Here is a 22,653-nt window from a genome sequence, read left to right on the forward strand (position 1 = left end):
TTCAGCAGTGAGGCGTCGCACCTCTGCCATAATGGAGGAGCCGCCCCTGGTACTAGTACTATCATTATGCATAGCTCTGTATTATGACAGCAGTGCAACACACTGCGTTTTTCACATTTCTGCGCTCATTTCATACATATTTTGCAGGCATCTCTTTACAAAATCCTACAAACAAGTTTGTAAAATTCTGCTGATTGCATTTTTGACATTGTATTTTTTTTCCTGAATACGGATTTGTGTTTTCGTGACTGACATAATTTGATTTTGCATGTGAAGACTGTGCCATCGGTGGCAGTGGTGATAGATTTTATTTGGGCAGTGCAGTATACAGATGTTGCAATTGCACTTGAGCATTCATCACCCCAATGGGCCCTTCTTCAGGTGAGAGGATCCTCTGTAGCACCAACCGCTGGGACATAGTTACAAAATCTGCATACTGTTTGTATTGGTCCTACCGGAGATACTTTCAGTTTCATAAAATGTAGTTAAGCTTGAACCAGCAAACGTACAGAACTTTGCCTGTGAAAGAGACAGCATGTGTAATGAACAGAGTACAGAATTCCATCAAAGTGTGGATCTGTGTTGGACCTTGATTTCTTAGTTGTCTATCTTTTGCAAATCCACACCTCTCCAAATAGGGGACGGAGTGGTCTGGGGCGAGAAGAGATGTCTGTAGTGACTTCATACTTTTGCAATTTGAGTGATTTTTCTCTTTTACCCTGACAGTGTGTGGCCAGACAGCATCCGGCGTGGAAGATGAGGGTGAAGCACAGGCTGGCTGGATTGAGGGGGCTGCCATCCTTTTCTCTGTGATCATCGTGGTGCTTGTCACAGCCTTCAATGACTGGAGCAAAGAGAAACAGTTCCGGGGTCTCCAGAGCCGCATCGAGCAGGAGCAGAAGTTTACTGTCATTCGCAAGGGACAAGTGATACAAATCCCAGTGTCCGAACTGGTCGTTGGAGATATTGCGCAAATCAAGTATGGTAAGTAAGGTGTGTGGGATGCAGCTTTGTAATTCAGGTATGATACACCACCTAAAGCATATAGGTTTGATGTGAGGATGCTTGGGAGCTAAGTGGAGAATGTCCTCAGAAGAGGGGAAAGAGGCATATTTGGGTTCCTAGCTGTGGAGGTAAATTAGTAACGTTTCTTGTAAGCAATCAGAATAGATCTGCTCTTTCTTTGAGCAAAGGAACGTCCAAATAAGGCATACATTTCAAATGTAAAAAGAATCAATGTGGACAATTGTGATTGTATGGTTCTATGTAATCTGGATGAAAGTGGTAATTGGTGAAATCTATTTTGAAGAAACTTGTTTATCCAAATCGTTGTAACAAATTCTATACCTTCGGTTGTCAGTACCAATTTTGTAACTTTTGGTAGCGCAGACATTTTTCCACCGGGGTCTCCTAGATCTGAGCTCATTACTGTATCTCGTAGATCTGAGCTCAGTACTCACTTCTGTTTACCTGTTTTTTAATTTTGTTTTCTTCCCCTTCTATAACACTTCGTGTTTTTTGTCCTGTACTGCTTGAATTGAGATGCCCAAGTTACCCTTTGACTTCTCCCATGCTTTTTCCATTTCCACGTCACTCCTTTAATCTTTCGTGAACAAGCCTCAAACACCTCCACTTCCTCGGTTATCATGTGGACCCTTTCCAAATCCTATCTGGTCACCTTTCGGTGACCATCTTAATAGCTGTGCCAGTCTGTCTCTGGCACAGCTTCCTTTCCATGTCCCAGTAGACTTACTAACTAGACTACAGCAACCCAGTATTATTTCCTTAAAGTGGTTAATTTTTTTTTATAATTCGTTTCGTTACTCTATTCCTCAAAGTTTAGGAAATGTAGACTTTTTTCCACATACTACACCCAGAATTCAAACTAGAATCTAGTTTGTATTTGTCACATAATCCAATATGATCAAAACGGAGACACTCCATTCCAACTCTATCAAGTGTTCTAGCAAGTAACTTTTCATCCAGAGAATACACTGCAGAGTGATACTGTGCTGATATCCGTGTTCTCACTAAAACCTGTTATTCAATATTGTGGCAAAAGCATATACGTCATATCTATTTGTACTTTTTTCCATTCGAAATGTGTAATTATGTATCCCTTCCACCCAGTGAAAAAACCGCTAACTATTTCTGTTGCGGATTAAATTAAATGCTTTCTTGCTGGTACTGATTGTTATATTATGTTTCTTTTATGGGTATTTAAATTGCACTTTCCATATTCCTTGACAAGCCTAAATTCACGTTTGACTCAATGAGTAAGAAGCAACTCTGTATCATTAATATTCCTAGCATTTTGTAGCACAGAGAAGTTAATGACTGACTTCGCCTTACATAGTATTCCTGGGTGCCCTATAGAAGACTGATTACAAGTAGACATGTCCTGGAAAAGTTGGGTGTAGAATATGAGGTTTGTAGGAAGAGTAACAGTGTTCTGTGAACTTCATACAGTAGGGAGTAGAGTAGGGAGTAGATGTTGAAGAGTAGCATAAGGATCGAAGCAGCTGCATATGCAGGCATTTTCTTTGTGCAGTAGTTACTGAACAAGAAAGTTGCTGCCAGCATTTGTAAAATCCATAAGGTTACACTGTTGGGTTACATTATGCCTGGGTTTGAGAGAGTACATGGGATGGCATCCAGTAGTTTTTTTTATGGAGTTTTATATAGCACAAGCTGGACCCGAAGGAATCAGAGCGCTTTACATGAGCACCAGTTATGTTATAGACAGACACATTCATCTTCTGTTAGGCACAGGTAGATAACGCTGATTTGCCCAGACTCACAGAATGTTGAGCATCCCTGCCGAAACTCGAACCTGGTTCCCCAGCTCCAAGGTCGACCGCCCTAGCGGTTAGGCCACATTCTCCCCCCTTTTGGTTTAGGTTTAGTGTTGATCCAACCAGTGTATTTGTTGCCCGTTATTATGTATGTTGAGGTGCAACCAATAGGCTTTTGATCCAATCAAGATAGGGGGGCACTTTTGAACTCCTCTTGCTGTGCTGCAGTGAATATTGTTTCCTCAATTTATGCTAGGTCCACTGTTTAGGATTTTGAGTTTTATTTTAGAATTAGGCAAGTTTTATTGCCTTTGGGAATGTTTGATGGTTGCTGATTGTCCTTTTTTTTGGGTTGGTAAAGTGTTCTATATTTGTACTAAGAAAGAGCTACCTTTTATCCTCGTTCTTCTGAAAGGTAGGAAGAGTAATTGATGCACAATTTTGACCTAGTTCTTCTTCTTTGGGTTTAGAGTTTGAATTTTGGTGGTAGAAAAGTTGGTCAGTGCAATGAATTGTTCTGTGAGTGAAGCAGAGTCCTTTGTAAGATGTTCTCCTTTCAGCTGGTAAACAGGGCGATGCCCTGAGGGCACATGTGATGTGATCGTCGTGCCTTTTCAGTCGATGAGGATGTGTCAGTGGCATTCTGTACGTCTTACAGCTTGTTGATTAGCCATTTTTTAAGTCCAGTGTATGGTTTGTTGACCTTGAAATCCCCAATACTTTCATGCCTGTATTCTACGGGGATATTCCAGGCATGGGAAAATCAGTCGTAGAATTCTGATGATGTTAAAGGCACTACATTGACATTTACGTCGACATTGACAAGTAAGCATATAAGCATATGGCGTCCATGGGCGCACCCAAGTTCTTTAGCTCTGTGGGTGTGGTACCACGAGAACCACTTTCATTGGGCAAGGATGCAACAGATTTGTAGTTTTTCTATAGATCACAGGCTAAAATGTCAGTTTCGGAAGTATTTAGTTTCTGATGCGATGTTTTTACCATACAAGAATAATGTTTTTCATCAACATAGTTGCAACAAGTTAGTTTGAAGGATATTATTAGCCTAGGAACAGTGTTGGGTATATTTTGAAAAGGAGAGGTACAGTTGTTCAACCTTGAGGAATGTGTACTTCATAAGTTATATGCCCCCATCCCAAGAGACCCTCTGACAAAAGCTGTGGTGCAGCACCCAAAAAAAGAGGATCATCTAACACTCCTTCCTCTGATTCAGACAGTTCGGTACCAGTCTCAGCCACACCTGTAGGCCTTTATGGGTGAATGATTTGTTCATGGAACTGCCTACTGCCCCACCTTGAAGATCCGGATGCTTAAGTGTACACTTCTCAGAGGCTTGTTGTGATAACTGAGAAGGACCCACACCCAGTTAGATGCATTCCTGCTGTCATGGCTGTGGCATCAGTGGCAGTATTGATTTTGACAGTTTTAACCTGCCACACCGTCCAGAGATTTAAGGCTTCTATGACTGGGCAGCTGCAACAGGTTTCCCGCTGAGATCAGCCCTGGTTTTTCAAGCAGGATACAGAGATTCCACAGAGACGACGGTCTCATAGTAATTGGGCATCCATCAGTAGATATCTTGGGACTGTCAAGTTTTCGTGACTGGAAATCCTGAAGCTCGCTCTGTGGTTGTGATGGCAGTTTCCTGAAATGACAAAGCAACTAACTCCACCTGGGCAGGGATTCATGTGAAGATGATTTTCCTGTTCTGTGGGCTCTCATTGCAGCAGACTAATGCCAACAGCATCATGGACGGCCATTTCCTGTAGTTCCGGACCAAGCTTGGGTGCTGTTCCTTCTTGCTTGAGGCTGTATACAGGAAGAGTACTGCTTCATGCTCAAAATAGTCGAGGAAGCTGCAAAACAGAAACTGATGATGTACAAGAACCTAATTCAGGATGGCTAACACTGGTTTGTTCATTCAACAGTTGTCATGGACAGATGCTTTGGACTAGTCCTTGGATCGAAAGCTTGAGGCTCCGGATAAAGTAATTTCCCCTTCATTGGGAACCTTCATTGGAAATAACTTGATCAGTCCATTGATGGGTGAGGTCCTCCAAGAGAATATGTCAATTGGCCACAAATTAATCTGAGACTTTCCAGCTGTACTAGTCAGACCTCCTCTTTTCACTATGGCAAAAGGCTCCTAATCTTTCAAGGCTAGGAAGTTCTTATGACCTATAAACCTAGCTTGCAACTGCTTTCTTTTGAATGCAGACTGTCAAAGAAGAGGCTCTTCAGGGAAGAGGACAAGCCAGCTCCTCATCCCACATCTGACCTACATGTTTCTATAGCATTTACATTGACTAGCTGCTATTTTCTGTACCATAGTAGAGTAATGAACTCAATGCCAGTGGATTGAAGGATTTCAGTCCACTACCACATTTAACTCAGATAACCAAGGATGCATGGGTCCTCTTGGTGATGTAGAACGGTAATGTTGTATACCTATCAAGGTTGCCACCATCAAGTTTGCTTCTGCCTCCATCCACATCCCAAGAACTTTTTCAGCAGGATGAGAGGCTTCTGTCAATAGCAACAGAGTAGTCCCACCTCGAGAAAGGGGGAGATTTATTACACATGTTACTTCTTATGAGGTAAAACATAAGGGCTCTCCGGTCCATTCTCTAGCTTTATGATGTAAACCAGTTCATTATGCGGTCTTTTACGTGGCTATACAGAACACCAACGAGATGTGCTCAGTAGACCTTTAGGACTCATATTTTCATGTGACCATTTTGAAGGAGTACAGAAAGTACCTCATCTCCACAGTTTGAAAGAAACTCCCCCATTAGAAGATGCTGCTGTAAGGACTCCGTGCTTCCCTTCTGGTCTTTAGAAAGATCGTGGCCCCCAGTAATGTTTTCCCGTTTGCAACAAAAGGTACACAAGATCTACAAGCCATCAGCAGTACAGTCATCCTAGTGGCCTCCAGGGAGTTTGAAGAGTCCACATTGCACCTGGCAATCAATCAATCAATCAATCAATGCATTTATATAGCGCACTACTCACCCGGAGGGTCTCAAGGCGCTTGGGGAGAGGGGGTCCGCTACTGCTCGAACAGCCAGGTCTTGAGCTGCTTCCTGAAGGCGAGGTGGTCTTGGGTCAGGCGGAGGTGGGTCGGGAGGGAGTTCCAAGTCTTGGCGGCCAGGTAGGAGAAGGACCTTCCTCCTGTGGTGGCTCTTCGGATGCGGGGGACGGCAGCGAGGGCGTGGCTGGTCGATCGAAGCTGGCGTGTGGGAGTGTAGAAGTTGAGGCGGCTGTTGAGGTATCTTGGGCCTTGGTTGTGTAGGGCTTTGTGTGCGTGGGTGAGGAGACGGAAGGTGATTCTCTTGTTGACCGGGAGCCAGTGCAGGTTTCTCAGGTGTCCGGAGATGTGGCTGTGTCGGGGGATGTCGAGGATGAGTCTTGCTGCTGCGTTCTGGATCCGCTGGAGTCTCTTCTGGAGTTTGGCAGTGGTTCCGGCGTAGAGGAAGTTGCCGTAGTCCAGTCGGCTGGTGACGAGGGCCTGGGTGACCGTCTTCCTGGTCTCGGTGGGGATCCACCGGAAGATCTTACGTAGCATGCGCAGGATGTTGAAGCACGACGAGAAGACGGCGTTGACTTGTCTGGTCATGGAGAGGGAGGAGTCCAGGATGAAGCCCAGGTTGCGTGCGTGGTCTGTTGGTTTGGGTGCGCTGCCCAGGGCGGGGCCCACCAGGAGTCGTCCCAGGCGGAGGGTGAAGAGCCAAGGATGAGGACTACCGTCTTGTCTGAGTTCAGTTTCAGGTGGCTGTTCATCATCCACTCTGCTACGTCTGTCATCCCTTCATGTAGGTTGGCTCTGGAGGTGGCGGGGTCGTTGGTGAGGGAGAGGATCAGCTGGGTGTCGTCGGCGTAAGAGATGATGTTGAGGTTGTGTTGGTGTGCGATGGCCGCAAGGGGGCTCATGTAGACGTTGAAGAGGGTGGGGCTGAGTGATGATCCTTGTGGTACGCCGCAGATGGCTTCGGTGGCCTCGGATCTGAACGGAGGGAGGTGGACTCTCTGTGTCCTTCCGGCGAGGAAGGAGATGATCCATTCTAGTGCCTTCTCTTGGATTCCGACGTTGCTGAGGCGCTGCACTAGGGTGCGGTGGCAGACAGTGTCGAACGCCGCGGAGAGGTCCAGGAGGATGAGGGCCGCAGTTTCCCCGTTGTCGAGCAGGGCTCGGATGTCGTCGGTGGCTGCGATGAGGGCGGTCTCGGTGCTGTGGTCGGCCCGGAAGCCAGACTGCGAGAGGTCGAGGGATCCGTTCGTCTCGAGGAAGGCGGCCAGCTGCTTGTTGACGGTCTTCTCGATGACTTTGGCCGGAAACGGGAGGAGCGAGATGGGGCGGTAGTTTTTGAGTTCGGTGGGGTCCGCTGATGGTTTCTTCAGTAGAGCGCTGAGTTCGGCGTGCTTCCAGCTCTCCGGGAAGGTAGCGGTGTCGAAGGAGGTGTTGATGATGTCCCGCAGGTGGGGTGCGATGACGGCGTCGGCCTTGTTGAAGACATGGTGAGGGCAGGGGTCGGTTGGAGATCCGGAGTGAATGGAGTTCATCGTGCGTCGGGTTTCTTCGGTGTTGATCGGGGTCCAGGCGCGGAGGGTGGTGGGGGGTGCAGGTTCGGTCGTGGGGTGCGTTGGCTGTGTGATGAAGCTGTTGTGTATTTCTGCGATCTTGTTGTGGAAGTAGGAGGCGAGGGAGTTGCGGAGGTCTTGTGATGGGGTGATGTCGTTGTTTCCGGCGCTGGGGTTGGAGAGTTCTTTGACGATGTCGAAGAGTTCCTTGCTGTTGTGTGCGTTGTTGTCCAGTCGTTCCTTGAATGCGGTTTTCTTGGTGGTGTGGATCAGTTGGTGGTGTTTTCGAGTGGCGAGCTTGAGGGTGGTCATGTTGTCTGGTGTTGGGTCTCTGCGCCAGGCTTTCTCGAGGGCTCTGCAGTTCTTCTTGGAGCTCTTAAGTTCGTCGGTGAACCAGGGTGCTTTCTTACTGCCGGGTCTGCTAGGCGGGGTCCTCAGAGGGGCGAGATCGTCTGTGCAGTTGCTGATCCACTTTGTGAGGTTGTTGGCGGCCTGGCTGGGGTTCGCTGAGCTGGCGGGGGGGGGTCCTGGCTCAGGGATGCGGCGAGCTGGTCGGCTGTGATCTTGTTCCAGCTTCTGCGTGGACCCTGTTGCTGGTGGTGGTGGATTGTGTTCTTTCTGAAGCTGAAGTGGACGCAGCTGTGGTCCGTCCAGTGGAGTCCGGTGGCGTGGCTGAAGGCGATGTTCTTGCTGGATGAGAAGACTGGGTCGAGTGTGTGTCCGGCATAGCAGGTGGGGGTGGTCACCAGCTGCTTGAGACCGAGGTTGGCGAGGTTGTCCAGCAGGGTGGTGGTGTTGCGGTCGTTGTTGTTCTCCAGGTGGAAGTTGAGGTCCCCGAGGAGGATGTAGTCAGCGGAGGGGAGGGCGTGCGGGCTGATGAAGTCGGCGATGTCTTTGCTGAATTGTGTGCGTGGTCCCGGGGGTCTGTAGATGAGGGTGCCTCTGAGGGTGGTCTTGGGGTCGGTGTGGTACTGGAAGTGCAGGTGTTCGGCGGTTGTGAGGGTGTCGTCGGTGTTGGTCGTGATGCGGATGGTGTTCCTGTGGATGATGCCGATGCCTCCTCCTGTCTGATTGCCGCGGTCCCTCCGGGTGATCTTGTATCTGTCCGGGATGGCGATGGCGATGTCTGGTGCCGAGGAGACGTTCATCCAGGTTTCCGTGAGGAAGGCGACGTCTGGTGATGTAGTGTCGAACAGGTTCCAGAGCTCCACTGCGTGTCTGTGGACGGAGCGGGTGTTGAGCAGGATGCACTTCAGGTGGTTGCTGCTGGTGCTCGGTTTGGTGGGTGCTGGTGCAGTACAGGTCCGGATGCAGGTGAACTTGCAGGCGTGGCAGCTGAAGGGTCCGTGGGTGCGTCTCGGGGTGGCTTGGTAGCATCCAGGGATTCGGCCGGTGTTGAGTGCGTTGAGTTCGGTGACGTCGAAGGTCCGGCGGGTGGGCTGGTGTCTGCAGGGGCCAGGGGTTCGGGCGCTGGGCGCGGTCCAGGCGCGGACGGGCGCAGACGGGCTTACCTTTGGCGCGCCTTCGGCGCACAATCGCCGCGCCCGCTGCGCGTACGCGCGATCGCCATTTATGGTGAAGTGGGAGGGAGGGAGGAGCAGCTGGGAGCGGGGAGGGCACCGAAGGAAAGGGGGCTTGGCCGCTCTCACGGCGGCGGGGAGCGGGGCGGGTGTGCACAGGGGACAGAGCAGCGAAATTAGCACAGGGGGCAACAATACTCAATAAGGGCAAATTAAACACCAAAGGACACAATACTGAAAAGGGCAAAGTAAACACCAGGGACACAAATACAGCGAAAAGGCACAAAAGCAACAGTGGACGTGGGAGACCCCGCGAGCGGCGGGGTGCGGGCTCAGCGAGGCTGAGGGCAGCGGCAGGCGGGAAACGCACGCAGCAGCTGGTGGCCGTGCGGCGCGGGGTGTCCTGAGAGCAGGTCACACTCACCTGCGCCGCGCGGTCGCCATTTATGGCCAAGTGGGAGGGAGGGAGGAGCAGCTGGGAGGCGGGAGCGGGGAGGGCACAGAAGGAAAGGGGGCGTGGCCGCTCTCGGCGGCGGGGAGCGGGGCGGGTGTGCACAGGGGACAGAGCAGCGAAATTAGCACAGGGGGCAACAATACTCAATAAGGGCAAATTAAACACCAAAGGACACAATACTGAAAAGGGCAAAGTAAACACCAGGGACACAAATACAGCGAAAAGGCACAAAAGCAACAGTGGACGTGGGAGACCACGCGAGCGGCGGGGTGCGGGCTCAGCGAGGCTGAGGGCAGCGGCAGGCGGGAAACGCACGCAGCAGCTGGTGGCCGTGCGGCGCGGGGGTGTCCTGAGAGCAGGTCACCCTATACACACAGGAGACCCTATACAAACCCAGGGTCTCCGTGATCTACCCAAAATGTTCTCTGGGTCCAGGCAAGAGCAATTATGGACTCTGGCTGGCAAAGGCCCTGCTTTTTCCCAAGAGGGATAAGACCTTCAAATAAGAATTTCTTGACCAAAAAGACTGTGACTACCTGTTCCAGATGCTTATGGGACTCTATGGCAACTGAATTATCTGTTTTCTGTGTAATGAAGTACTTCTCTTTTATACAAAGAGAAGCTCCGGGTCGCAGGCTATTCTTTCTGTATTTCTGGGGCAGTGGCGTTGATCGCTGTACATGAGTACTTTCACACCACCCTGACCTGAGAAGCCTGTGACTGCTTGCTCATGTTACAACTAAGATTCAAGTGTGGAAATGGTTGTACTTCGCCCAGGTTGCAGAGCCCTAGGGAGGGCGGACGCTGGAACAGCAGTGGTAAATGGCCCCAAACCCCATGGTTGTGTAGCAGCAACCTCTGCCATCTCGTGCTGTTCTGAACCGGGTCGGACTTGTGTTTGGTCTTTGCGCTGTCTGTATGTAACGTGCTTCCTATGCTGGAATCCGAATGCTTCTGCAACCGTAAAAGACTATATCAGAAAATGGAATCTCCCTAGTTTACTAGATTTAATGTTAATGTAGCATCAGAAGTGGATATTAGCTTGTGTTCATTTCGTCTCCATAAAACTGTTGGCAGGTGCAAATCTTCTAGCAAAGGAGAAAGAAATCACCCCAGGATGGTCAATATAAAACTTCTATTTCTCATGGGGCTTGAGAATTAAGAATGCAGCCTGAAAGTTCCAGAAGTTACATTGTGTCCTGTTCTGGGAAAAAATATGTCTACTCTGACCTAGTGTCATGTTTAAATGGTGCAGAGGTGTATCTACTTATTTCGGAAATTAAATGAAATGATCTGCATTTTTGAGAAAATTAGTTAAATCTCATGTGCTTTGGTGCACATGGATTTTCTCCAGGCACTGACTGAATTTTACCACGGATTCATGACATCTGCTTTTTGTGCAGAAAATGTTCACCATATTGAGCAGATAAAAGCGCTGAGTAACTGTTCAATCTTATTATAACTGTGGCTTATGTTAGTAGTGTGAAGCATGATGACATTTTTAACATTCTGGTGAATACACATATAAGTTGAAAGCAACTGCAAACTGCTAGCACTGTATAGACACCTACTGATTGACTAATTGTGGGTGTTTTGTAAGTCTTCATGCAAAAAGTAAGCTCAAAGGCATGCACAGTATTAATCTATACCTTAAGTGAAAGTCATTATCATTTTCTAACAATTCTACCATCTCAGCCAGTCATCGATTCGGCTTTTAAATAAGAGACAAAATGAATCCTTGTACAGTTTCAATCATTGTTCATATTCAGAAATTCATGTACAGTTAATAATAAAGCCATAATTTCCAATACAGTATAAGGTTGGAAACTAGAAAATAAAGCTCCATCATTTCTCAACACACTCCGTCCAGAGAGCCTAGTGAGCCGAGCTATTTCTGCTAATTTAAACTGCACACTATGGAACAAAGTAGTCTGAGTGTCCTAGCCTCGCCCTTCGCTCTGCAAACACAATTGCCTTCTGGACTGTTATGTCCAGGGTTGGAATCAAAAATAGGCCTGGGCACGCAAAAAAGTGGCCCACATTTGTGGATTGCCTTTGCACAAAACACTGCTTCGGGAAGTTTTAAGAAACGAAGGCGGGAGTTCTCTGAGAGAGAGAGAGGCATGTTTTGATAAATTCACTTAGATTTGAAAAATGGCACAGATTAGTTCACACTGGTGAACCACACCTGAATACAAGTGAGGCTTCTTCAGCTCAGGCCGCCTACCCGCACTTAATCTGCATACACTAATGGGATAGCCCAGCGAGAGAAAGGGAGTGACACCTCCCCCACTTTGGTAAAAGGGAGGTAATGGAGGCCCATCTGCCTCCAGAAAGGCAACTCTGGGCCCCATTGGGCCGCTGGCGGCATCCAAACAGCACAGATACCGCCTAAATCAGCCCCCAGGCTGTCCAAAAAAGCGGCCCACCGCTGGAACTTGTATACCAGCCCCTTGGCCATTGCCCGCCTTACCACTCCAACATTTGGTTGGCTGATCAATGGCCATGGCTCCTACCTTTGCCACCAAGCCGGGATGTGTTATACTATATTCCTGTGATATATCCAAATAATCCTCAAGGGCATACCGAAAGTGGCTGTTCGAAGAGCAGGTAGTCTCCTTCCTGGAATGCGTCATAAACTGCCAATCAATGGCACTCTTTCTGGGGTGTGCACCAATTTTTTCAGCTGGACCCAAACTTTTGTAACTACCCCATGACATAGCAGTCTCTTCTCTATCAACCTATGCACCAGACCCCCTCCCCCCACACAAATGTATCACTCCTTTTGGAGAATGGTGGCTTGCATGAACCTCATCACCAGCAACAGCATGAGCTGCAGTCCCCACCATCTTCTGTTGGCTGTTCAGCCTCAAAATCTCTTTACCCCCTGCATCAGTTGGAAGGAGATCAAGATGGACAGCCTGATCAGCCAGCTAATCTGTCAGGGTTCGGCCTTATTCTTCTGCTCTTGCGCTATGGTCCTCCCTCCTTCCATCAGGATATGCTCTCTGCACAAACCCTCCATCTTTGAGGCTGAGATACATGCCCTGTCGACACAGGGTATACAGGATGTGCTGGTGGAGGCGAGTTAAAAAAAAAACCACAAAAAAAACCAAAGGAAATGATGGAAGGAGCGTTGACAATACAAGCACTCACCCCCAGTCAACTGATCTGGGTTTAATCCATCACCGTTCTTTAGCCCACTCTGCCACCCCAGTTCAGACATGGCCATATTCAAATCAGTCTGACCCTGTGCCTCATGGGAACAGTCCAGCCCGAACTGCCAAGCCATGCCTTCCCTGGACTGGAAACAAGCTACCGAGGACCGGTTTCTGGCATTTCAGCCGGCTTCAGCCCGGCTTGCTTGAATCCAGTGGCAAAGTGAGCAACCACTAACCAATCGGCCAGCTATTAGATAAATATCTCCAACCCACAGTGAAGAATATGAGGACACATGTCAAAGACACCACCGACTTTTTACTCAAACTGGAAGCAGTCACAATTGAACCTGAAGAAAGCCTTATTTTGTGCACAGCAGATGTTCGTTCATTGTACACATCAATACCTCACTCTTTAGGGATAGAAGCAATTGAAAAAGCGCTACTCAACACGGATCTGGACCGTCCTTTCCAGACCTTTCTAATGGAACTTATGTTGTTCACACTTTATCAGAGTTACTTTCGGTACAAAGATACATGGTACCAGCAATTGGTGGGAACAGCTATGGGAAGTTCGGCGGCGCCGGTATACGCTAATATTTTCATGCAGGACTACGAAGAAACAAATATCTTTTCTAAAACAGAATGGCAGGACAATTTGAAACTTCTAGTGAGATACATAGACGATATATTTATCATTTGGAAAAAATCAAAAGAGGAATTACAATCTGCTCTTAACGAATTCAATGGTATAGATGACCGGATACAACTGACCTGGGATATCTCAGAAACAACTGTCACCTTCCTGGATGTGAAGGTATCAATCACAGACAAAGGTTTTGAAACAGACATTTTCAGAAAAAACACTGATAGGAACAATATGTTGTATTTTTCGAGTTTTCATCAACCAAGTATCAAAAAACATCTCCCTTTCTCCCAAATGGCGAGAGTGAAAAGAATAACCTCCGACAAGATTAAAGTTGATTCTAGAATGGAAGAAATGGCAATAAGATTCAGAAACAGAGGTTTTCCCAAACACATCATAGACGAATCTAGAAAAAAACGTTGATGCAATGGAAAGAAGAGAATTGCTCAAAACCATAATTAAAAAAGAAGAGACAAGGATCGTAGCAGTGTCAAAGTTTTCGACATTAAGTGAAAAGTTCAGAAAAATCATCATAAGGAACTGGTCAATACTGAATTTGGAACCAGACTTTAACAAATCCTTTGAGAGTTTACCTTTATTCGCCTATACACGAGCTCGCAATATAGGGGAAACATTGAAGAACGAACCACCAGACGCTGAAGTATATAAGGGCACAAAACAGTGCTTAAGTTGTGGTAACTGCAACAGTATCATTAAGGGAAACAAAATCAATCACCCAATGAAAGGGCATGAGATTAAACTTAAGGTCAATGCAACATGTGATTCTGCTAATGTTATATATGCCCTAAAGTGTCCATGTGGAAAACTTTATATTGGAAAAACCGAGAGACGCATAAAAACAAGACTAAAACAAGACTAACGGAACACAAGTCGAACATATGCACAAAAAACATTAAATCTATGGTGGCAGTACACTTTATGGAGGAACAGCATAACATATCCCAAATATATGGTACTGGAGACAACAGAGAAAAAAGAAGGAAGAGACAATACCAAGTATCTCCTACAACAGGAGAATTTCTGGATACAGAAACTATCATCTCAGAAACCCAATGGTCTCAATGACCGAATAGAATTATCTTGCGATCTATGAACAGTATGAATATTCCTTGGCCAAGGATGTGGGTATTGCGATTCTTTATGTATAATTTGTCATTACGTTATTGAGTAAATGCATTGCTTGTATATCTTGAAATTCATGTACTTTTTCACACTACCAATATAGCACACGCTAGCAGATTAGGGTTGGTATATACTTTATCTCGTGGGTTCTAGTCCCACCTTTATCTTCATTTTCTGATCGAATAATTTTCATCGTATTTTATTGTAGATCGTTCTTATTTTTTGCACTGTTTTGTAGGGTAGCAATTAATATATTTCTTGAGTCACACCACGAGTGTCTCACATAGCGTAGCGCGTTCGGGCTTGTAGTAACTATTTCATTTTCACATACCACGTGATCAGAACTTTTGAATCGTACCGGCGGGTAGTTTCATTAAGAGAGGGCACCTTACAAGACGTCTTTACAGGACGGAATGTTGGTGTAAGAAAGGAAATCGTTTTCCAGTTCAAGTGTGTACAGGTCAGTTCTGAGAATGTATAAACGCTTAAGAGTATCAAGTTGGTCTAGCGAGTTGGTCAAAAACGGTCTAACTATATCGGATTGTTCTATGTTTTTAGACAGCTTTCATATTAAGCCAAATCACACACTACGGTCGAATGCGGCATGTAAGTGTGACGTTTTTTCACATTACCTTGTAGCTCATGGTTTATAAAGGTTGAGCAGGTGACCTATTAAATTTCAGGAGATCACTTCACAAACTACGTTTATTTTTACACATGTAAGACACGCAAGTTGTAAAGGGTCATCATACCATATGAGTTTTGTTATGTTGAATGCAAGTATCCTAACACATTTACTTATAATGTTTGTTTTATTTGTTCATTTTGTAGTGTTGTTCCCTGATGAAGGGCTGTTAGGTATGCCCGAAATGCATTGGATCTGAAAATAATAATGTCGCACGTATGAACATATGCAAAACTAAGTAATTGGAATAAGTAAACTCACAGACGTTACAAAACTGTGTGAAATAAAACATGGAATAATTTGCAACAAAAATTGTGTTTGGAACCCTCATTCTGCACTGAGGAGAAACAGAGTGCCCACAGGGATGCATCTAGTGCCCCACATCCTGAAGTCCCATTTAATCTCAGTACAGAAATTGACCTCCACAGGGATGTTGCTTGACATGACCTTTATGATGACCTTTCCTATTCGGCGGACAATTCCTGATATTCAGGATATGATTCCGATGTTTCTGGCTCAGCCTTCGTTCCATGTTCTAAAAGTCCTGTGCCTCTTTGTACTGATGGCCTCAGGCATCCTGATGTTGCTACACACCAGATGGACAATGAGAACTCTTTAGTGGCGGCTCAGAAAGCAGTAGCTCCTGCATCAGGAGAACCTCTCTGATCAGGTGCAGATCTACAGTTCTGCGTTGATTGATGTGCCTCTCTAATCTGCTGGTGGGTTATCCTTTTAGACCTCTGTAATTGTAGGCTTCTCTTGTTAGTGACACATCATTTTTGGTCTGGGGTGCTCATTTGGGTGGCATTACAGAGCAGTACCTATGGAGCACGTCATAGCAGCCTGCACCTAATTGTTTTGGAGCTCTGCCTGGTCCATCTTGCCTTGAAGGCTTTATTCCCTTATTCCGCAGAGAGTGCCATTTAAGTTGTATTGGAAATCACGATCCCTACTTATTACACCAACAGAGAAGGGGGTGTGGGGTCAAGAAATCTTTGTGGCAAGGCAAATCTGCTGTGGCAGTGGGCCCAACAACAGGGCATTTTCCTGATAACTAGTTGTCTCTCCTTAGTGGACCTAGAACATGAACTTCATTCTAAAGTGATGAAAAGGATCTTCTCCAAAGTGGTCCATCCATGAATATCTTCGCCATGGAACAGAACAGGAAGTTTACTTGTTTTTGTGCCATAAGCTTTCCTCTGATTGGGTTCCTAGGTGATAACTTTAAGTTTGATTAGGTAGGGTCTTGCTTTACACATTTACAGTGATCCGCTGATCTTTGCAGTCATAAAAGATTTCATTTCACCTCCTGGCCCCTCACAAGACTTTTTTGAAACAAGCTCTCGGAATTCTTCTGTAACCAAATCACCTGCATATTCAGCATCTTTGATCCTCAGCCCTGACCTTGTCACTGTCACAACTCCACTTCTTTCCCGACTGAAGAACAAACCCAGACCTTGTGGCCCACCATCACCAACACTGTCAAAATTGCTGCTACAATGAATACAATCCACTTGGGAGCCCCATCTGACACTTGCCATTACCACGCCTTCACCAAAGTACTCCTGTCAATCAGAGAAGCACTAACACCCATCTTCAGTGCCATTGGCTAAGCCACATTCCCAGACACCTGGTAACATGCCACAGTCATGCCCTGCTCAAGAAACCATCCTCTGCCCCAGCCACGCTTTCCAACTACAGACCCATCTCCCACCTTCTATAGCGGCAAAGGTCTTAGTGAAACTAATCAATCGACGACTCACTGACCACCTCAGTAACCACCAGCTCCTTGCCGCCACACAGTCCGATGCCACAGTACAGAACAGCACTTATCACTGCCACAGACGACATCCGCATGATCCACGACACAGTAGACAAGACAATCATCCTCATTCTCCTGGACCTTTCGCCAGCATGTGACATGGTTTTGCATCCCCCTCCTCATCAGGCACCTATGTGATTGGCATCCAAGGACCTGCTGTCCGCTAGATCTGCTCCTTCTGACGGATAGAACACAAGCTGTCAGCCTGTCACTTACTCCATAGAAGACTGCAAACTCATCTGTAGAGAACCTAAAGGATAATCGCTTGCCCCTACCCCCTTCAACACATACATGAGCCCTCTGGCAAACGTAATCAGTGCACAAACCTACACCAATGACACATAACTCATACATTCCTTCCCGGATAAGACCTTCAACACTAGAAACAACCGCCTGCATGAGTGAAGTCGCTAACTGGATGAAAGCCAGCTGTTTCAAGCTCAACACAGACAAGACAGAAGTAGTGATCTTCAGCAAGAACACCTCACCATGGGACTAAAAATGGTGGCTGGTTGAACTTGGACCACATTCAGTACCCACGTTAGGAAACGCAGAATAATCATTGACAGCAAACTGGACATGATCTGGCAAGTCAGCACCGTCACTGCTTCCACACCCTAAAAATCCAGAGGAAGATCTTCAAATAAGCAACACTAGAAAAACAGCCACTCGCGCCTTAGTCACCAGCAGGTTGGACTACAGGACCGAGACATAGTGGGATGTGGGTTTATAGGGGAATAGGGTGGGATGTTATTTAATTGCCTCATATTGTAAGGCGCTCTGATATCCTTCGGGATCAATTTTGCGCTATATAAATAAATAAATGCCCTCTATACCTGGATTACCAAGCAACTCACTAGAAGATTACAAACCATCCAGAGGTCGCCATTCAGACTCATCCTCAACCTCCCACACAGAGCTCACATCACACTACACCTCATGAAGCTCTACTGGCCCCTGACACACAAACATGCTCATTTCAAACTCCTCTTACACGAAGTCAAGGCACTATGCAACTCGGCCCCACCTACTTGAACAGACCCATCTTCTTCCACCAATCACCCAGGCATCTCCACTCTGCAGGACTCCCGCGTACACACATCCCACACACACACAGGACCAGGCCAGGAGGCCGGGCACTCTTACATCCCTCCTAAAGCGTGGAACGATATGCCTCCTCCTCTCTTCTTGAATTCCACAAGAAGCTGGGGACCTGGCTTTTCAATTAACCTACCTACCATAGGCTGGGCTAGGCGCACACACCAGCTCAGCACCAGGATACCGTTGCAGGTGATAGCCTGCTTTATAAATGCACAAAGCATCCAACCGCTATTAAGAGTCTTGTCAAAGGAATGGGTAGATTGAGCACAGCTGATCCTTACTGCCCCAAACTGATCGAGGATGATTTAGTGCACTGATGTGTTGGAACTCGCCATTCAGTCGCCTCTACCACTCCACTACTAGGTGAGCCTGCACGTACAGCATGGTGATCGGGTTCTTCACTCCAGTCCCCAAATGCTGTGGCTGTATGCATAGAGATCGATCTGTACCAACTACAGACCTTCTGCTTGCTTTATAAGGTTGAGGAAGTTATCTTGGTTACTAGGAAACCTGCCACAATATAAATATGAGCCTTTGAAATACGTATGCTCAGTGTGAGAGAGTTGAAAAGTCTGAAGCTCTTTCAGTCGAGCATTTCAGACATGCAATGCTTCTCACGACCTGTTGCTTATAATGGCTTAGCAGGGACTACTGTAAAGGGTGATTTGGCTGACATATCCGCCTTCATGTGTCTCTCGGAGTCTGCAAAAGGAGCATTTTCTGAAAGGTTTACTGGTTTCTTTACGCTTGGTTTATTGTTCCTCAGTGGGATTACATCTAATATTATTGCTTCTTATGGTATCTCCTTTGGAATTGATGCACAGTTGCTAGTTTGACTCCTAACTCACAAGACTGTTCTCTTAGTTATAATTACTTTGGCTCTGTAAAGTCTGTGATCTTTATGGTCTCTTGGTCAGACCACAATTCAAGGTATTTGACCCAGAGAAACTAATTTTTCGTACGTGCTTATCTTTACTACATAAAATGTTACTAGTCTTTCACATGAGCCAGTCCATCACTCTTCCACTCTTCTTCTTCCTTCCTCCACATCACATCGAAAAGGAGGAGTGACTGTCTTACTACATTGCGTGCAGTGTCTTATTACATTGACAGCACATGAGAGTAGAGTTCATAATAAATTGTGGGCTTCCCTAAAGCTAAGGGCGAAGGGATAACCAAATGCACTATCTCATGTTGTGTTACACTTTGCATTAATATATACTACTCATCTGCCTTGCGTTCGTGCCAACTCTACAAGGGTCATAGCTGCTTCTATTGCTCTCGATATGAGTATTCCTGAAACTTTCAATTACCACGTCGTCAACAATGTTTTTTTTTTTAAAGTGGTGCCTCACAGCTCTGGCCAATAGTGATTGATTCTTTTCCAGAGCTATGTTGCGTATAGTTTGTAAGCCTATAAATATTGAGGAAATTGATGGCGGGTAGTGGAATATTCAATGGTATCCGATGTTGTTCTTTGAATGTCACTGTCTAAATAATCATAATAAAAGGCAACGGGTCGCAAGAGAATTGGCAACGCTTCAGAGTGATTTGATCTGTCTCCAGGAAACCCATATTGCATGGGCTAAAAGAAAGCTGCTTTTGGAACTTGGCCTCAAAGTTTTAGTATGTACACAGCGGTCTACTACTACACAAGGTGTTGCAATTTTAGTTAAAAACCATATCCAAGGGACGGGCAGGGTACTAGCAGATAAGCAAGGACAGGACGATGGGCCATTGCCGAATGTATCATCGGGCAGCAGAAGTGCACTGTGTGCTCTATTTATGGGTTAAATTGGGGCCTACCCCACTATTAATTTGTGGTGACTTAAATATACATCCGGATGATAGCTATAGCTATAACGGGAGGAAACCTAAAGTTTACAAGGCACTTCAGTCACTTCTGGTTGATCATGGCCTGGTAGATGCATGGGGTACATTGAGAGGCGATGAACCGGGGTATACCTTTTATTCCTGTCCCCATCAAAAATTAGTAAAGCTCGATTCTTTTTTGGTTTCACGCTCAATGTTGATAGGGGCGAGAATTCAGGTGTATCCACGTATTACCTCGGATCATGGCCCTCTTGTGTTAAGCTTAACCCTTGTTAGAATGGGCACCAAACCACGTGCTTTCTCATTTGATAGGAAATTGCTGTGTGATGCATTGTTTGTAAATCAGATTAAGATTTGGAATAAACATTTTTTTTAAATTAATACTACAGGGAATCGGATGTGTGTGGGATACCTTCAAAGCTACTTTTAGTGGGGAGGTGCTCAGCTATGGTTTACATAAGCAAAAGCAATTACATATGGAATTGCAGGGATTATATACCGCGTTAATGCTTGTAGAAGAGAAGCTTGTGATAGACATACATGGTGGCTCGGATATTACCAACTCTTTGACTGAAGTAGCCCGCTCTAAGGCCAAAATTAATCTTTATTGGAGCACAGAAACTGCAAAACAATTTGTGACTAAGCAGCCTTTGAATTAGGAGTATGGGGAGGCAAGTGGACGGTGCCTGGCTCAGAAACTAAGATCTAAAGAGGCAGCCCAGCCGATCAATGCAATTAGAGATGTTCGGGGTGATCTTATAGAAACAGAGGCGGGTATTCTGGATGTATTTCATGATTTTTACGAGACTTTATATAAAAGTGAAGATTGATATACAGGCGGGTGAGGCTCTGGCTCAACGCTTTTCCGATAACAACTTAAGTATGCAAGAGGCTGTTCTCCTTGAGACCCTTATAACTTTGGAGGAGTTGGAGCTGGCCATTAATAGTTTGGCACTGGGAAAGGCAGCTGGGCCGGATAAGCTCCCACTTGAAATATATAAAACCTTTTTCAACAGCTTGAAATTGGATATGCTGGCTACGTTCAGGCAGGCCCAGGTGGGCTCCCCTCCTCGGTCTTGGGATGAGGCGTGCATCATTGTTTTTTTAAAAAAAGATAAGCCTGGGGAAAACCCGGCCTCATACCACCCTATATCTCTGTTGAACACATATAGTAAGATCTATTCTAAAATCCTTGCGACCTGGTTAGCTGAGGTTATAACCCCGTTGGTATCTATAAGACAACATGGCTTTATTCCTCAGAGGGGGACGACTAATCATATTAATAGGGTGGTGACCTTAATGGATATTGCTAATACCACGGGGGTGCGCTCAGTCTCATATTACTAGATGCCGAAAAGGCTTTTGACCGGGTCGCATGGGGGTTTATATGGACAGTGCTACAGCGACGGGGGTTCCAGCCTAATTTTGTTTTAGCTTTACAAATGCTCTATTGTCAGCCCACAGCAAGAATCTGCATTATGGGTTTAGAATCTAGCCCAGTGCATATTACTCGTGGAACAAGGCAGGGGTGTCCCTGTTCCCCTTTGTTGTTCTCTCTATATATTGACCCATTCATAAAAATGCTTGAATTTAGTTCTAGGATTGAACCTGTGATATGGCAACAAGAACATTATCGGGTTCTGGCATATGCAGATGATGTGGCCATTGTAACACCGAATCCCTCTACTGCTATGCCAGAAATTGCGCTTTTGGCGTCAGTTTAGATCCGTTTCAGGCTATAAACTCAATACGGCCAAGACTCAAATATTGTGTTAATATAACAACTTGCGTGGATCAAAGAGTAGTTAACTAAGTGACTTATCTAGGGATTAAATTGCGGGCCTGCCTAAATACATTGGTAGAGGTTAATTGGATATCTCTTTTGTGGTGTAAAGAAGCAACTAGACAGATGTGAATGTTTACATCTATCTATGGTAGGGCGATGTAATGTCTTGAAAATGTTAGTCTTACCTAAAATTCTTTACTTCTTGAGAGCTGTTCCACTTGAGAAATCTCGAGCTAATCTGGCGCTGTTACAATCTGTATGAGCTAGATTTGTGTGGACACAGGGGAAATCGCGTAGAGCTATGCGATTTATGATTTTACCCCTTGAACAAGGTGGCTGGGCAGTCCCTGATTTCACCCTATATTATTTTGTATATATTCTACAGCACATGAACATCTTACTAACAGGGACAGAATCGTGTAGTGTAGCTAATGCTCTCTCTGTCTTTCAAATGTTACTCGGCAGTGAAGCTAAAAATCGTTTGTTTATTAATTTGGACATGAATTATTTTAAGAGGACCCGGTTTAAGGTTTTGATAGCAGCCGTTAAGGTGTGGAGGTCTGTTAAAAAATATTAAAGTATTGGGAAAATATCCGGGTATACTCCCTTAACCGCTTCGGCACTCCTCCCATCGATATTTTGGGATCAAATAGTTGATAATTGGCAAATTAAAGGGGTCCAAAGAATAGGAGATCTATGCTGTAACGGGCATCTGATATCTTTTGAAATGTTAGTCGAGAAGTTTCATATTCGCTGCTCTGAATTTTTTAAGTATCTTCAAATCAGTGATTATTTGTGTAAACATCACTGGAATATAGATCAAACCCCAGTTATTGAAGCTCTGGGGAAGACGTCTCGCATTGGTCATTTGTAATTACTAAACACTATGGGTAATTATTTAGAGACTCACAACTTAAAATGGGACAGTCGGCTTGGCCGTGTTGGGACTCGGATTGAAACCTCTATTGACATGGCTGGAAGATTATATATGGGAGCTAATTTACGTGCACAACATTATAAGACCATCTTTAATTTATATTATACTCCAGCCAAAATGCTTAGATGGGGTGGGTCCAATGATGGAAAATGTTTTCGTTGCGGGTCCGAGGAG

At 45.8% G+C, this 22,653-nt stretch overlaps 1 protein-coding gene across 4 annotated transcripts in view; it reads left to right on the plus strand.

The window, feature by feature from the left end:
* The window catches only part of ATP2B4 (ATPase plasma membrane Ca2+ transporting 4), a 941,067-nt gene that overhangs the window by 616,866 nt on the left and 301,548 nt on the right, over window positions 1-22,653 (plus strand). For all 4 annotated transcript variants that reach the window (XM_078644684.1, XM_078644683.1, XM_078644686.1 and 1 more), the window contains exon 5: window positions 727-984. In XM_078644684.1, coding sequence (XP_078500810.1) covers window positions 727-984 — 258 coding nt within the window. The remainder of the gene's footprint in view (window positions 1-726; window positions 985-22,653) is intronic.

Source organism: Lissotriton helveticus, chromosome 5_1 (assembly GCF_964261635.1).
Source record: "Lissotriton helveticus chromosome 5_1, aLisHel1.1, whole genome shotgun sequence".
In the NCBI taxonomy this organism is placed as follows: domain Eukaryota; kingdom Metazoa; phylum Chordata; class Amphibia; order Caudata; family Salamandridae; genus Lissotriton; species Lissotriton helveticus.